Source organism: Phyllostomus hastatus, unplaced genomic scaffold (genome assembly GCF_019186645.2).
Source record: "Phyllostomus hastatus isolate PE091 unplaced genomic scaffold, TTU_PhHast_1.1 phas_contig_147, whole genome shotgun sequence".
Taxonomy (NCBI): domain Eukaryota; kingdom Metazoa; phylum Chordata; class Mammalia; order Chiroptera; family Phyllostomidae; genus Phyllostomus; species Phyllostomus hastatus.
The window spans coordinates 6,809,349-6,824,584 of record NW_025333603.1 but is presented as its reverse complement, the minus strand read 5'-3'; the positions used below and the strand labels follow the sequence as shown (position 1 = coordinate 6,824,584).

Sequence of the window (15,236 nt, the reverse complement as noted above, 5' to 3'; positions counted from 1 at the left end):
TCTAGTTATTCATAGAGCAGCTTTTAAGGAAACTTACTTAAAACTTTTGTTGATGGTAGATCTCTAGAAAATATTGAGACGTTTTGCTCTTCAAAATACAGTTAGACTGAATGATAGGCAGTGATCTGAGGTTGAAGAGGGGAAGAGTGTATTTTTTTCCATCTCATACTGGTAAGCCTCTCAGAACTTGTAAATCCTGGAATGATTTAATCTGTGACTTTTAAGAAAGTTATTGCTGGTAGCCTAATCAACTAAAGTGTGATAAGAAAAGCTTTGGGTGCCAATATCATGTGGTCGACAGTGCTTTGTTGGGAATGATGTAGTGTAGGTATTTTTGTTTTCTATGGATTTGCTTTCTTAAATGTCGCGATCTTGTTATTAGTGAGGACATGGGGAAAATATTAAGGTATTCTGCTCTGTTGTACTGGCTATTTTTCTTCTCAGCATTTATTCTAGTATTGTAGTGACTGCCAGTTCTAAGTGCATTTTTGCTAGTTTGTACTTTATCTGTGAAGGATGTTATAAATTTGTTATGCTACATTTTACTTTGCTTGGAAAGGTGACTCTGAGCAGCATCAGCATGGCTGAATTGACTGTCTTAAGATATTTTAGCATTTTGCAGATAATGTTAAAAGTAATGCCAATGACTTTGCAAGCTAAAAGTTATAATTTTTTTGAAAAACATTTATCTTTACAGTTCCATTTTTCACATAAAACTTGTGAATTTAAACTAAATAAATGCATACTTGTAAGAACTCCGACAACATGGAAGTATAAAGTAAAAAAACTAAAAAGGCCCCTGTCTCAAATGCCCCCTTTCCCTCCACCCCCACTTCCCAGGGATGATACATACATTTCATGTGTTTTATTTCAGGCTGTGTGTGTGTGTATAAAATAGTTTTAAAAAATGTGACTTTTGTATTACTCCTGTCTCCACTTATTTAGCATAAGGTAAGCAATCAGTTAATACTGACTTGAATTCTGGTGTCTGTTTTATTTCCATAGTTTGCTTTCTGCTTTCAGAGCCTGGAAACTCATGTTTAATTTTAAATAATTTGCTGCATTCTGAAACCTCTTAAACGACTTATTTGCTTTCCAGACATTTATCTCTCTAAAATGCTAGTTACATCCTTTATAGAGAGGGTTATCATATAATAACTTGGTCAAAAGGGGACACTTTTGAAAATACGAAGGTTGCTAATAATTTTGCTAAGACAATAGGCATAAACAGGGACTATTTTAAACAAACTAGGATCTATTTATAAATTTCAAGTTTTTGTTTTATGTAGTTTTGACTAACTTTTTAAAAAGATTTTATTTACTTATTACTAGAGAGAGGGGAAGGGAGGGAGAGAGGGAGAGAAATGCCCATGTGTGGTTGCCTCTCATGTGCCCCCCACCGAGGGCCCGGCCGCAACCCAGGTGTGTGCACCCACTGGGAATAGAATTGGCGACCCCTGTTCACAGGCTGGTGCTCAATCCACTGAGCCACACTAGCCAGGGCAACAATAACTTTTTATATGCCTTTATTAAATAAATTGGGATAGGCTTTTTGGAAGGACAAGCTATCAATGATTTAAATAGAGGAAAATGGTATTAATTCCATACTTTCTTTGTGCAGTTGTTTGAGTAACCAAATCATTTTATGACATCAATATTAGTGTTTTATTCTGTAAGTCAAAGGGTTACTGAACAGTGTTGGTCTTAGGTGAAGAGATCATAAAGAATAGCTGTTGTGCTGAAAGTTTTGATTGATGTTCGTGAATTTCAGCACTGGTGTCAGTAACTGATTCCTGTTTGACAAAGCAGTTCTTTTTGTCCCAACTATATGAGCAATTCTGATTTGTTTTGTATTATTTTTTAAACAGAAACTTAATGTTATGCATGTTAATGATTATATATAATGCATAAACTATTTTCTTTGTAAATTTAAAGATAAAAGTGATTCTACTTTTCATAGAACTAATGTATGTTCAATAATCAGATTATTTTATTGAAAAAAGTGTTTCTTAATATTGTTTGATTCTTTGTCACAAGGTAGTAATTCAGTGCAATTTACCTTTTGTGATTCAGGCATAGTATTCAACACTTTTCCAAATATCTTATATGGAATTATTTTTTTGATTTGTTGTCCAGAACTTTATTCTATCACTTGTTTTGTCTGTTGCTTGTACCTTTTTGATTACTATAACCTTCTTCAGAGTTCAACTTAACTGTCTGGGTTTTTTTTTTTTTTTTTTGAATGAATGTTAAATAAATACAATTTATACTTTATTCTTTTCTTGATTATAGATCTCTATTAAAACCGCATGTGTTTTATGGTATTATTTAGCTATTAGTTCATTGTATTTTTGTCCATTAAATCTTCATTGAGTTCCTTCTATATGTCAGGCACTGCTTTAAGGCCCGGGATGCAGTGGTGAATCTTGGTTATTTCCAATTCCAAATTATGAAGAGGAAGCAGAACACCTACTATTGTGTTACTTTACACATATTCTTTTATTTCATCTTTCCAACAACCTTCAGTGGTTATTATACTCATCGCTGGTCAGGAATGGAGGTGGAGAAAGTAACTTGGTCAGACTAAACTATACAGATAATGGATTAGGAAGCTGCAGATTCAGGATTTAAAACTAGATGGGTTTGACTTTAAAGTTTATGCTTATTTTCATGATACCAAGCTCTTTGGGGCAGTTTTTAGATTACATGTATTTTAGTGTTCTTATGCTATGAATTCTTTCCAAATATCGTTGTAGTTTAATAGAAAAGTGAATGGACTCAAAATCCAAGTACTTGGTTGAAATCCCAATTAAAAAAAAATCCTAGCTAGTCGATTTAGGTAATCACTTATAAAATAGAGTTACTACCTATCTACTTGACTATCTTCCTTGCTGTGTTGTGGTAATGAAATGAGAAAACTTGTAAAGCATATAGCAGAGAACCTAATACCTAGGAAAATTACATATTATGCATCCATAGTAAATCCAGGACTATGGAAAAAAATCTTAATTTTTAGGGCATTCTTGGGGTACCTTGCAGTTGTTGGTAAAAAAGCTATAGCCACCATGTACATAAAAAATAATCTATTAATTTGGAGCTTTAGATTATCAGGAAATGGATTTAAATGGAAAATATCTTCCCAAAGTTTCAGTGTAGGAGTTTTGATAATAGGCTCAATTCTATGGACAGTTTTGAGTTGATCATCTTAACTCCAAATGAATCAGTAGTTGGATATTATTTAGGATTAAAAATGGGGAGAAATCCTCACTCTTAGAACTGCTCTATACCTCTGACACCTGTTCTCTCCTTAGCTGAAGTGGCTAAACCACAGAGACAACGGGGATTATATGAATGCTCCAAATTTTCAGTAATCCAAGAAAATTACAGATTAGTATACCCCACATGAAATCATGGTCTCATTACTAATTCTGGTTTCCTAATGTACCTTTTTTCATCATTAAGCCAACTTTTAAATCATTTGGTAAGGAGACAAAGTGGTGTCTTTTCTCAAAAAACTTAATTTGCTAGCAAATTTTAAGGAACAGAAAAGCCATTATTATGTTTGGCATTCTTTTTTATTTTTTAGCTTGCCATTTGCTGTTCATGTACCTACTTTTTCTCGTATAGTTACAGATTTTCCTCTTATTATTCCTTTACTTAATTATTGATGTCAGACTCACAGCAGATTCACAGCATGGTAACTTTCTATTCTCTTTTTTCCTTACTTTATGGAAGATCAGTACCACACTTGCTTTTTTCCAGTCTTCTGGTATCTCTCCAGTTCTTGAATTTTCAAAAATAATTGTAAGTGATTCAATTGTAAGTATGCCCTATACTTCTTTCATTGGATGAAAGTGTATCTGTGGTGCATGTCATCTCAAATTGCTAACTGTGAATATAAGCTTTCCAAATACTTTCATATTTTAATCAAAATGACATTTCTGCAAAGTCTTCATTATTTTAATTGGAAGGTGTATGCTTTGCTAATTTTTAGCAATCATCTAATTTTGTCTGGATTCATGCCATTTGATTTTCATAGGAGACTTTTTTTTTTGGTGTTTTTCCATCGTTCAAGTTTTAAGCTGTTCTCTTTTACAGTTCTACTACTGATAATTTATTGTTTTTCTGAATTTTTCTGTGAAACTTACATGGAATAGGGTCTCTATTTCTAATGTGTTTTCCTTTTCTTTTTTTTGTAACATATTTTTATTGAATAACAGTTTTGTCTTGTATAAGAGAAGGCACTGAATATAAATAGTGTACTTAGCCCTTAGTTTTTGCCGTGGAATAAGATTTGGAATGAAAATAATTACTCACTTGTGAGTTTCTTTTTACAGTGTTGTTATTGAGCCATAGCCCTTCCTGTTGTACTATTCTCACTTCCTTAAATGACCTGTAAGTTTCTTATTTCCTGATTCCGATCTCAGAAGACCTTAAACCACCTTTTTCACCTTTACCTCCACTCTTCATTACTCTTCCCCCTGTCAGCAGGAAGCACTTTAAAAGTTCCTACTCCCTCTCTCAGAAATTGCCTCCTGTCCTGTTTTAGTTTTACGAAGTCTCTCAGAAGCAGCTACAATTCATAGATACTTCAGACAGTTTTAATGATATCCCTTGTAATACTCTCTTTTTTAATGGGGGTGATATATTCAGTGATGTGTATGTGTAAACTATAAATAGTGCTTAATGTCCCAACTCAAATCATTAATAGGATTCATTTAATTTTGCCTATATCATTAGCTTTGAAGTGTCTTCTTAGAAAAGTGATGCTATTCAACATAAGTATTAGGAAGAGAGGGAGGACTTATATACAGTTTTGAGGCAGTTACTAGTCTGAATATTATTTTTGATGTCCCCCTTAAATTGAGCCAGATGTGTCTCTCTGTGTATATTTTTAGTTTTATTTTTTCAACATACTTTATTTTGTATATATTTTAAAACTTGAGTACATAGATCCTGATATAAAATCATGTTACTCTTCTTGACTTTTTATATGTATTTTAGATTTCTTTTTTTAGCAAAACACTTGAAAACTAGAGACTATTTTGGTTTAGCATATTTGTCACATAAGTAAATTTTTTAATACACATTTCTTATTGTATGGTTAGATTTAAGTTTAATTTCCTTCGTGGTTCTCATTTAACTTCTTTTACATCACAGGCATCATTTCATTATTACATCATTTCAAATGATTACAATCATTACAAATGATTACATCATTTCATTTCTCTATACTAGTTGTATTTAATTTAAGCTTTAAATGAATTCAGACAGAAATCATCAAGTTAGAACTATGGCTCATCAGTAGGATAGATTGGGGAACAGCAGCCTCTTGGGTTCTGGGTGCCCAAGATGCTACAAAACCACACCAGTTACTACTGAAGGACGCCAAAGAGAAGGACTGGAAGATGTGAAGAAGTACGCGAAGGAGCAGAAAAAGAGGAAGGAGAAAGAGCAGAAAGGACTACATTCTGTCTTTATAATCTGCTTTAAAACAAAACTCCATTAAAAAAGATATGAATAAGTGTAGTGCCTTGTATTATATATGTTGAATGGAAAGAGGAAAAGTTGTGACTTTAGGGAATTTTTATGAAAAAGTTTGGTGGGAGGTAATAAGTTCCTTGTCTTGTTTAGGTATTCAAACAAAGATTAGATGACTTTCAAAGATATAAAAGTAACTTCCATGAGTGGGAGTTGGATTAGCTTTAATTCCATGTACTGTTAGTTACAATATATATTGAAAACTTGTGTTTCTTCTACTGCATTATTCTAGATATGAGAAAACTAATTATTATCAACTGCTTGTCCATGTTATTGATAAATTTGTACATGTTATTTTATTGATTGCAGATGGGCAACTATATATGTAGATTTTAGGCACACTGAAGATTTATGAATTACTGTATAAGGGAGTTTAGGCCAGTTCTGGGATTTTAAGCTAATGTTGAAATGAACCTCCTACTATACATTATCTAAAGAAAGATCATTTGCTGAGGAGGTCTTTGACTTGGGTGTTGTGCCATGTGGAGTTGATTCCGTGGGCACAGGAGTGTGATGGAAAAGTCTAGAGGTGGGTCTGAGAGAAGAGCCAAGGTGAGGTCATAGGATTCAGAGGGTTATTTTTGAAAAATTAACTTCAGGTGGGCTTCAGACCTCAGTAATTTAAATCTCATTTGTTTCTGTGTATTGACTATAAGTTTTTTAGTGGATATTTGTTCAAAAGAGTACGTTAATTAGATTTTTACAGTGATAGTTCTAAGTGGATTTAGAAGAGGAAAAATTCTTAGGCATCACTTCTTTCTCTTTTTAAGATGCTTCATGATTTATTCATTTTGAATGTGCCATAGACCTTTTTAATGTTTAGCAAGAACAATGTATGTAGATGATTTTAACTGGGTTTTATGATTAAATTATTGATAATGATGTTATATTGCTCTATGAAACAAAACAAAACAAAACAAAACAATAAGCCAAGCAGCCCTAATTATTTTTGGGGGGGTACAGTAATGTGAAAATAAATTACTCCTTTCTTAGAACAGTACTGCAGTATCTCTGAAATATGATGGATTTATCTTCCTTTCCACATGTGTTACTATATACTACACTTTGTAAATGTTTCTAATAAGAAGTGTTTGAGTTATCTTTTACAATGAAGATATTTAACCACAATTTTATAGATATATCTGGATTTTACATACATTATTATTTTTTTCCTTAAACTTTACTTTTATACATGACGTCTTTCATTAGGAAGAGGCTTTTTAATATTCATTTCAAGTGGTTTCTCTACATGTATAAAAAATGTAGGCATGTATGTCAAAAATATAAGCAGTTTTATTGTCTTTGAATTTGAAAAAGAAAATGCAGTACAAGTTGATTAAAAACTTATGTTTTTAATTATTTGATTCAGAATTTAAATTTTAGTTTTGGAAGAGCAACAACAGTAATAGCAGTAATTGATAGTGTTGGTTATTGTGTAGGTCCTCAGTAGAGGCTTTGGCCACTCCGTTGATACTAGGTGGAGGAGAACCTGTGTTTGGCAGGTAAGAAAACAGCAGCTTAGAGACACAGTATCTTATTAGTGGCTGAGCTGCAATTAGAAACCAGGTTTGCCACCCATTGTTTCCATAATACTACACCAGTTCAATCTGGTGTTTGAGATAATGGCTGTGAAAGTTCTTTAGTCATGGTAAAAGGTAAAGTGTTAAGCAAAGATGAGGAATTAGTGTAATAAAAAGTGAACTCTGACCTCAGTTTACTAAAATGGGGAATGTGAAAATGATCAGCAGTAGTACTGGCCACAGGCAAGGGAGAGGTGACAAGTGAAAGTCAAGTGTCCTGCTTTAAACCACTGTGTTTCCCCCATTTAGTGCAGAGTTCTATGGCTGGGTTGGATTGTGGCACCAGTGGCCCCCGAGCCTTATTTCCCAGTTTAACTGCGTGACATCTGGGCATGCATACATGGCAAGCTGATGGTCTTATTCATTCTCCAAGTGTTGTGTCTTTTATACCAGGATTGATGTGTTTTTCAGTCAGAGGCAATTAAGAACTCAAAAGTTTCCTTTGAGTGGTGTTAAAACACAGGAATCCCATGCTCTTGGAACTTCAAATTTTTCATGTACAAAAAAGTAGGACATACAAATGTCACACTGTTAAACTGAGAAATAAGTGGGCCCTCTAAATAAATAAACATTTACACCATGTCCAGAGTGTAGTGTTTATGCCAAGGGTGAAAGTGAGTAGGGAACTTGATTAAGACAGAAGTAGTGCCACTTTCACTTAGAGCCCTCTTCTTTAGAAGTAAGAATTTTGAGGTTATGATTTTTTTTTCTTTTTTAACAAGGGAGGAGGAGAAAAAAATCAGCTAATGAGGTGGATTAGGGAACTAGAGAACTAAATAGTGAGAATATGAAGTTAATGTTAAAGGACCGGAGAGATGGACAGAAGAAAAAGTAGGGGAAAATAGGAGGTAGTCTAAGTTTTTTTGTATATGTTCTTTCTGAATTATTGTTGCTCTGCAGGTGACTGGAAGCCATTATGGGGCTTTTGGGTGAAAAGAAAGTGATTGTGAAGGGCAGGGTGCATCCTATTTGAGCTCCAGCACATGTTCGTGAGCGACAAGGGAACAGTGCTTGAAGTTCCTGTGGGAGGTGGCTGTACCACTCTCCTTGGAGAACTTAGATAATTTAAACAGGCCTATTATTTATGTAAAAGTGTTATTTTTTTATTTAAAAAATGGAAATGCCATGTATGAATGATGAAGTATCTTTTATGCTATTAAACACTGCTTTGGTACTGCTAGATTTATTGCCAATTTTCTTTTTCTCTAGGGTTTGGACTCAGGATTTGTTCCTAGTGTTCAGGACTTTGACAAGAAGCTTACAGAGGCTGATGCTTACCTTCAAATCTTGATAGAACAATTAAAGGTATGGTATTTATATATTGAATTGATATAAGGTAGCAAATGTTACTGAGCTTGATTTTGAGTAGAAACAGCTATTTGTTTGATATTAATTTATAACCCTGATGTGGTTTCTCAGGAATTTTTAAAGCTGAGATTTGTTGAAAGATCTGGGTGACTTAATTTAAAGAGCTTTATCTCTAATCTAATAATATTGGTAAATAGTGTATGTGTATAATGCATTTTTTTGGTCATTACAAAGGTAAATATCTAGACATAATTAGAAGAAAATAAGACAGTGAGTTCACATTCTGTTTAAAAATTCTATTGAACTGGTCAGTTTTAAGTGGCTCTATATTTGAGGCCTTGCTTTTTCCATCTGGGGACTCAGGGATTGGGAGAGGTGATCCCCTACTTCCTTTATCATTACTGAAATTGTCTCCTTCAGTTCCTACTTTAAATTAATTACAGCTAAAGGCCCTGGGAAGAAAAAGGAGTGTTGATAAACTGGGATGACAAAGTAGGAAAAACTTAGTTGATTTTTTTTTGTTTGTTTCTCGTTTTTTTAATTCTCATGAGGATATGTTCATTGAATTTTTTGGAGAGGGAGAGAGAAAAGGGAAGGAGAGAGGGAGGGAAAGAGAGGGGGGGGGGAGAGAGGAAGAGAGACATCAATGTGAAAGAGAAACATTGATGATCGTTTGCCTCCTGTACACGGTTGCCTCCCCTATACACCTTGACTAGGGATCAAACTCACAACCTAGGCATACGCCCTGACCAGGAATTGAACTAGCCACATTTTGGTGCACAGGATGATGTGCCAACCAACAGAGCCACCTGGCCAGGGCAAAACTTAGGTTTGAGTTGAACTTTAAGTTCTTAAAAGTCATGTGTTTTGCTTGTGAATCTACCAGTATAATTGATCCTGACCATTTACAGTAATTGAGTAGAACTTAATTTTATATAATGCCTTGAAAAATTATCTTGAAAATACATATAAATTATCATTGGAAGAAATGTGTATAAGAACTAAACTTTGCTTTTCTATGTTTAGTAAATATAGGCAATGTAGGAAAGCGGCCTGATTCTATAATCATTTGTTTTAATCCTGTAGCTTTTTGATGACAAACTTCAAAACTGCAAAGATGATGAACAGAGAAAGGTAACTTTCATAATCATGATTTTGACTTAAAAGTTTTTAAATCCAAGAGCCTTTTGGAAAAATAACAGAAGGACCTCAGTGTTTTTGCCTCTATTGACCTAATGTGATATTATTGCCATATAGACTTTAAGGGGAGTTTTTCTGGTGAATTTTTGTCATGGTTTGATAATTAAACAAAAGAGCAATGTACAAAATTATAATATGACACCCTTTTTGTAAGTACCACTTTTGTAGGAGTTAGTTCTTTCCTCTTCAGGTGTCATATGTTGAAGGTAGAAAGCTACTCAATTTATACATGATCACCTCAAATAATGATAAACGAGCCCGTAAGAATTTTCATAATAAACAAGAAGCCACACATGAAGAAACAAAACAAGGGTTGCTTTAATTCTAGTTCTGCTACTGCCCTCCACCTTTTGCATTTCTGACAGCTAGTTTGTAGTTTGAATATTGTGTTCTTTTCTTTTAAAGTATGCTTTATTGATTATACTATTATAGTTGTCCTAGTATTTTGTCTCCCCTTTATCCCCCTCCGCCTGGTACCGCCATTCTCTCCAGCATCTCCCCACTGCCCTTAGTTCATGTCCATGGGTCATAAATATAAGTTCTTTGGCTTCTTCATTTCTTATACTCTTCTTCACCTTCCCCCTGTCTATTTTGTACCTACCATTTATGCTACCTATTCTCTGTACCTTTCCCCCATTCTCCCCCTCCCCACTAATAACCTTCCATGTGATCTCCATTTCTGTGATCCTGCTCCTGTTTTTTTTTTTTAATTTACATTTTTCCTCTCCTTGACTAAATTTCCTAATGCAGCTTTATTTTATTTTTTCCATCTCTGTTGACTATACAGTCTTGCATTTGGCTCTTTTACATGTGGTTATAGTGGTAACTCATGTTTAGCTCACCTTCCATTCTGTTTTATAATTGAGTCCCATGTCATTTTTAAACGACTTAGCAAAGTTTAAGGTGATTCTAAAATAAGTATTTAGTGAATCTATAGAAAAAACTTAATTTCAGGTAAGGAATTAAGAATGTTTTATATTATTCTTACAAGTCATTAGTTGAATCACAGTAACTTTATTTGAAGATATAATTCATAAAATGTCTGATTTTTTTCATTTAAATATTTGGTTTAAATTTTTTAAAAAGGTATAACCAAAAGTACTCCCCTACCTTCCTGCATTGAGAGTAATGAATATATTTTGGTAAAATTCTTTAAATGACAAACCAGTAAAAAACAACAATACCTCTTTGTGCTTCTGATTATTTCTGTTTAAACTTATTATTTTTCACAGAAAATTGAAACTCTCAAAGAGACAACAAATGTAAGTTGCATTGTTTGATAAACCCCGACTTTGCTTTAGAAAGTCCTTTAAAGTGTTATTTTTACTTTAAGCTGCTCCTGTTATCAATAAGAACAATCTAGATTTTTAATTTCATGAATTTTTACAAGGCTGTTTGAAGAATTGTATTATTTTCTAAAGCAGTTTAAGTGACTAAACCGACCCTGCTAATTGAGCCAGCCATTGTGTGTCGTGGTGTCTTTTTCTGGTCTTGTCTGTTTGAGATCCTTGGATAAAAGGTGTCATCATCTGTGCACAGCACACATCCTCTTTTTCAAAACTAAAACGTGCTGTGATTCGAGTTTTCCGATGTGCTGGCTTTCTGACATGTAAAAACAGGCAAAACAGTATTCCAGGTTCATCAATATTTTGATGGGATCCTTTACTCTCTGTAATTCCATAAAAGTCTTGAATAGAAGTTTTAGAAATTTACAGTGGGATGGCCTGGTTGTTGATCTATCTAATAATTTGGAAGTTAATTCTGTTTGAAATGTTGAAAATTATTTAGGTGGTATTCAGTATAAATTAACATTTTTGGCATTCTTTAACGATAGAATAACTTCATTTGATGTAATGGTAGGTATCAGCAATAAATGAAGTTATTGCTAATAATAACTTCATTTGACATTATCAGCATATTAGAACTCCCTGGATATCCAGAAAGGGTGTTGCTTGTGTAGAATAGACCTAACCCCTGTGTATTTGAACTCATTTTTGTATATTAAGCTTTAAGATCATATGACTATTTTACCTGGGGCAAGAACCTAAAATTAGTGTTTTGTTTTTATAGAGCATGGTAGAATCAATTAAACACTGCATTGTGTTGCTGCAGATTGCTAAAGTAAGTAAACTTTACTTTCAGTACTTCTGATTAATGGCATTTAGAAATTATAGTGGAATTTTTCTTTAATAGTCAAAAAACTTGGTTCTGACTTTCTGCAGTAAATTGTATTGTGGGGTTCCTGGTACTGTTGAACAACTATTGTGTTTGGATGTTAACCTATCAGTATGTGCCTGTTTTTGATAGGGTAATTTCTGATGGTGGCCAGGAAGGAACAGGGTATTTGAATGACTCACCCTTTCCTTCCATTTTATCCATTATCCTGCTTGGAATGGGGATATATTTTGCAAAGTCTTTAACAAAAATGTTTTTCTTAGCAAGAAAGGAATTACATTTCAGTAGACTTCTTTTTCTCATTTATGATGAAGAATATAATTGAAATATATTTTTAAAAATTGTGTTATAGGTTGTTTCTGGTACTAAACTACATTAATGAACCACCACTTTAATTGCTGTTCTGTATTCATGAAATAAAATACACTTCGAATTATTGTTCATGGTACCACTGTGTTTTCCATAATACTGGGTCTTCATTGCCTAGAACAGTTGCCTGTCACATAGTGGGGCCTGGTAAATAATTGTGAATTTTGAATGAATTTTTCTAATACATATTTTTTAATGGTTTCATGGTTTAGTATTTTCACTATGTGTGTGATTTTTGTGTAGCCACCTCTCTGTTGTACTGTGATGATCTGCCTTATAAATTAGTCTTTGAGTAAATCTGATTGGTTAATCTGTGATTAAGATACAGGGTTTTAAAATAATGATGAGATGCAGCCTTACATCATCTTTAAGTGCATGGACTCTTGGAGCCAGACTGTGTTGGTTTGAATCCTTGCTTCACCATTTGAGCAAGTTTATTCATCCTCTCTGTGTTTTGTTTTTTTTTTCCTGTATAAAATGTGGATAATAATAATACCTGTACTGTTACTGATGGTGTGAGACTTAAATGAATTAGTATTTGTAATGCCTCTAATACCAGCCATATAACAAGTCCTAAATAAATGTTTATTAAATTAAAAAAGTATTTTAGAAGGTCATAAAATTTAAAATGATATTACGTGTTGGTAAAAATGAGAGAATTTCCATCTAATACTGAGTGGAATATAAATTGATATAGCCACTTGGAGGACTGTTCTTCTAGTAGGATGATAAAATATTGGAATTGGCTACTTTGAGAGAAATATTGTCATCTGGGACCCCAAAGGGATATAAAAAGATAGCTAATTTGATACTTTTATTATTTTGGATCAATTTAATTTAAGCTGCTTACAGGTAGCATACTGAGAAGCTTAAGCTCCTACCAGTTTTGATTCTTTCAATAGCTGCCTCCTGTCTAAACAATTAGTTCATTGGTTCCCAAACTTTTTGCTGCCCATTGGAATCACCCTGGGCGTCTTTATCAGTTCTGATACCTGGCTCTCACTCTCACGCATTATGTTGTAATTGATATGGGGTCTCACCTGGGCATTGGAAGTTTTAAATTTCTGGATGGTTCTACTGTGCGGCAAAGACTGGTGCCACTTTTTGGTGGGGTTTTCAGGTGGGCTGTGGTAGCTTAGAAGACTTAGTTCTGAGAAGACCATGTACGTAGAGACAGCTAGTGTTCCACTCACAGAACTGCAGAGGAAGTGAGGGGCAGGGGGCGAGTGCAGGGCCAAGATAATGTGGGAGGCTCCTACAGCTGGGTGCTCGGCCAGGTCTTCATCAAGATTAGGGGATATGACCATATGACACAACTCATACAAGCAAGTAAAATTAGTTTTATTAATGTAGTTTATTTAACTCAGTATATCCAAAATATTGCCATTTTCACCTGTTATCAATATAAAATTTTATTGAGATAGTTCATATTCTTTCTTTTCTTTGTCACACTCTCTTCCCTCTTCTCCCTCCCTTCCCCGCTCCCTTCCTTTTTTCACCAAGTCTTTAACATCCTGGGTATATTTTACACTTCAAACTAGCCATACTTTTAGTGGTCAGTAGCCACATGTGATTAGTAGCTATTAAACTGGACAGCACAGGCCTAGATTATTCTTTCGGAATGGAGTTGCTTGTCCATAGGTACTTTCAGAGTAGATTGTATATTTAAATTATCCTTGGATCCCAGGTTCTCCCCCAAGAACATTTTTCTGTGTAGACTGTTTGTTCGCATGCATGTATTAATTTCTTGTCAGACTTCTTAAAAACAGGTTTATTGATACATAACTTAATATGGTACTAGTGAATACCATAATATTCACTAATTTAAAGTGTACACTTTAATGGTTTTCAGTGTATTTACAAAGTTGTAAAACCATCACCATAATACAATTTTAGCACATTTTTATCATCCCCCAAAGAAATCCCGTACCTTCTAAGCAGTCATTCCCTATGCTTCTCACGACCCTTACCCTTTTGCTTCCTCTGGTCCTTGGCAACCACAGATCTACTTTCTGTTTGTAGATTTGCCTATTCTGGGTATTTCACATAATTAGGATAATAAAGTATATAGTATTTTGTGACTGGCTTCTTTCACTTAGCATAACGTTTTCGAGGGTTATCCATATATCAGGACTTAATTCCTTTTTCTCATCCATCAGTTGATGAATACTGGAGTAGTGTTCACTCTTGGGACATTCAGAATACTGCTGCTGTGAACGCTTGTCTATAATGTTTTTGTGTGGACATATGTTTTCATTTCTCCTAAGTAAATATTTTTAAAAAGTGATGTTTCTGGGTCATGTGGTAACTCTATATATAACTGTTTAAGAAACTGCTGAACAGTTTTCCAAAGCAGCCATACCATTTTACTTTGCCACTCGTAGTGTATAAGGGTTCCATTTTCTCCACATTAAACCAACATTTGATTGTCTTTTTGATTATAGCCATCATGGTGGTATCTCATTGTGGTTTCATTTGCATTTCCCTAAGAAATAATAATGTCTAGCATCTTCTCATGTGCATATTAGCATTCATACAACTTCTTTGGAGAAATGTCTATTCAAATTTTTTCCCCAACTTTTAGTTGAGTTGTTTATCTTACTATTGAGTTATAAAAATGATTTTACATATTCCGGATACAAATCTTTATCAGATACATGACTTACAAATTTTTCTTTGTGTCTTTGAGTTGTCTTTCATTTCTTGGTAAAACTGTCCTTAGAAGCATAAATTTTTAAATTTTGATAAAATCCAGCTTTTTAGTCTTCTATTGCTTGTGCCTTTGGTGGCTTACTTAGAAATCATTGCCTAATCCAAGATCACTAGGATTTATTCTTGTATTTTCTTCTAAGAGTGTTTTAATTTTAGTTCTTACATTTGGGTCTGTGATCTGCCTAGAGTTTATCTCTGTGGTGTGAGGAAGGGGGTCCCTGGGATGTTCAGTTGGCCCAGCTTCATTTGTTGCATCGCATCAAACTTGAGTTAGAAAATTTCTTTCAATATGTCTATATTTTGTTTCATATAGTAAGTTTATAGGTGCATAATTAAGAGAGTTTTTACTAG

The 15,236-nt window shown here is 33.9% G+C and overlaps 1 protein-coding gene across 9 annotated transcripts in view; it reads left to right on the top strand.

The window, feature by feature from the left end:
- The window catches only part of OSBPL9 (oxysterol binding protein like 9), a 132,766-nt gene that overhangs the window by 81,629 nt on the left and 35,901 nt on the right, over positions 1–15,236 (top strand). For 6 of the 9 annotated variants that reach the window (XM_045858250.1, XM_045858242.1, XM_045858272.1 and 3 more), the window contains 4 exons: positions 8,331–8,426; positions 9,516–9,563; positions 10,862–10,891; positions 11,700–11,750. In XM_045858250.1, the coding sequence (XP_045714206.1) occupies positions 8,331–8,426; positions 9,516–9,563; positions 10,862–10,891; positions 11,700–11,750 (225 nt within the window). Of the gene's footprint in view, positions 1–3,735; positions 3,805–8,330; positions 8,427–9,515; positions 9,564–10,861; positions 10,892–11,699; positions 11,751–15,236 lie in introns of all 9 variants that reach the window. The other 3 variants (XM_045858232.1, XM_045858225.1, XM_045858257.1) reach the window with 1 other exon arrangement.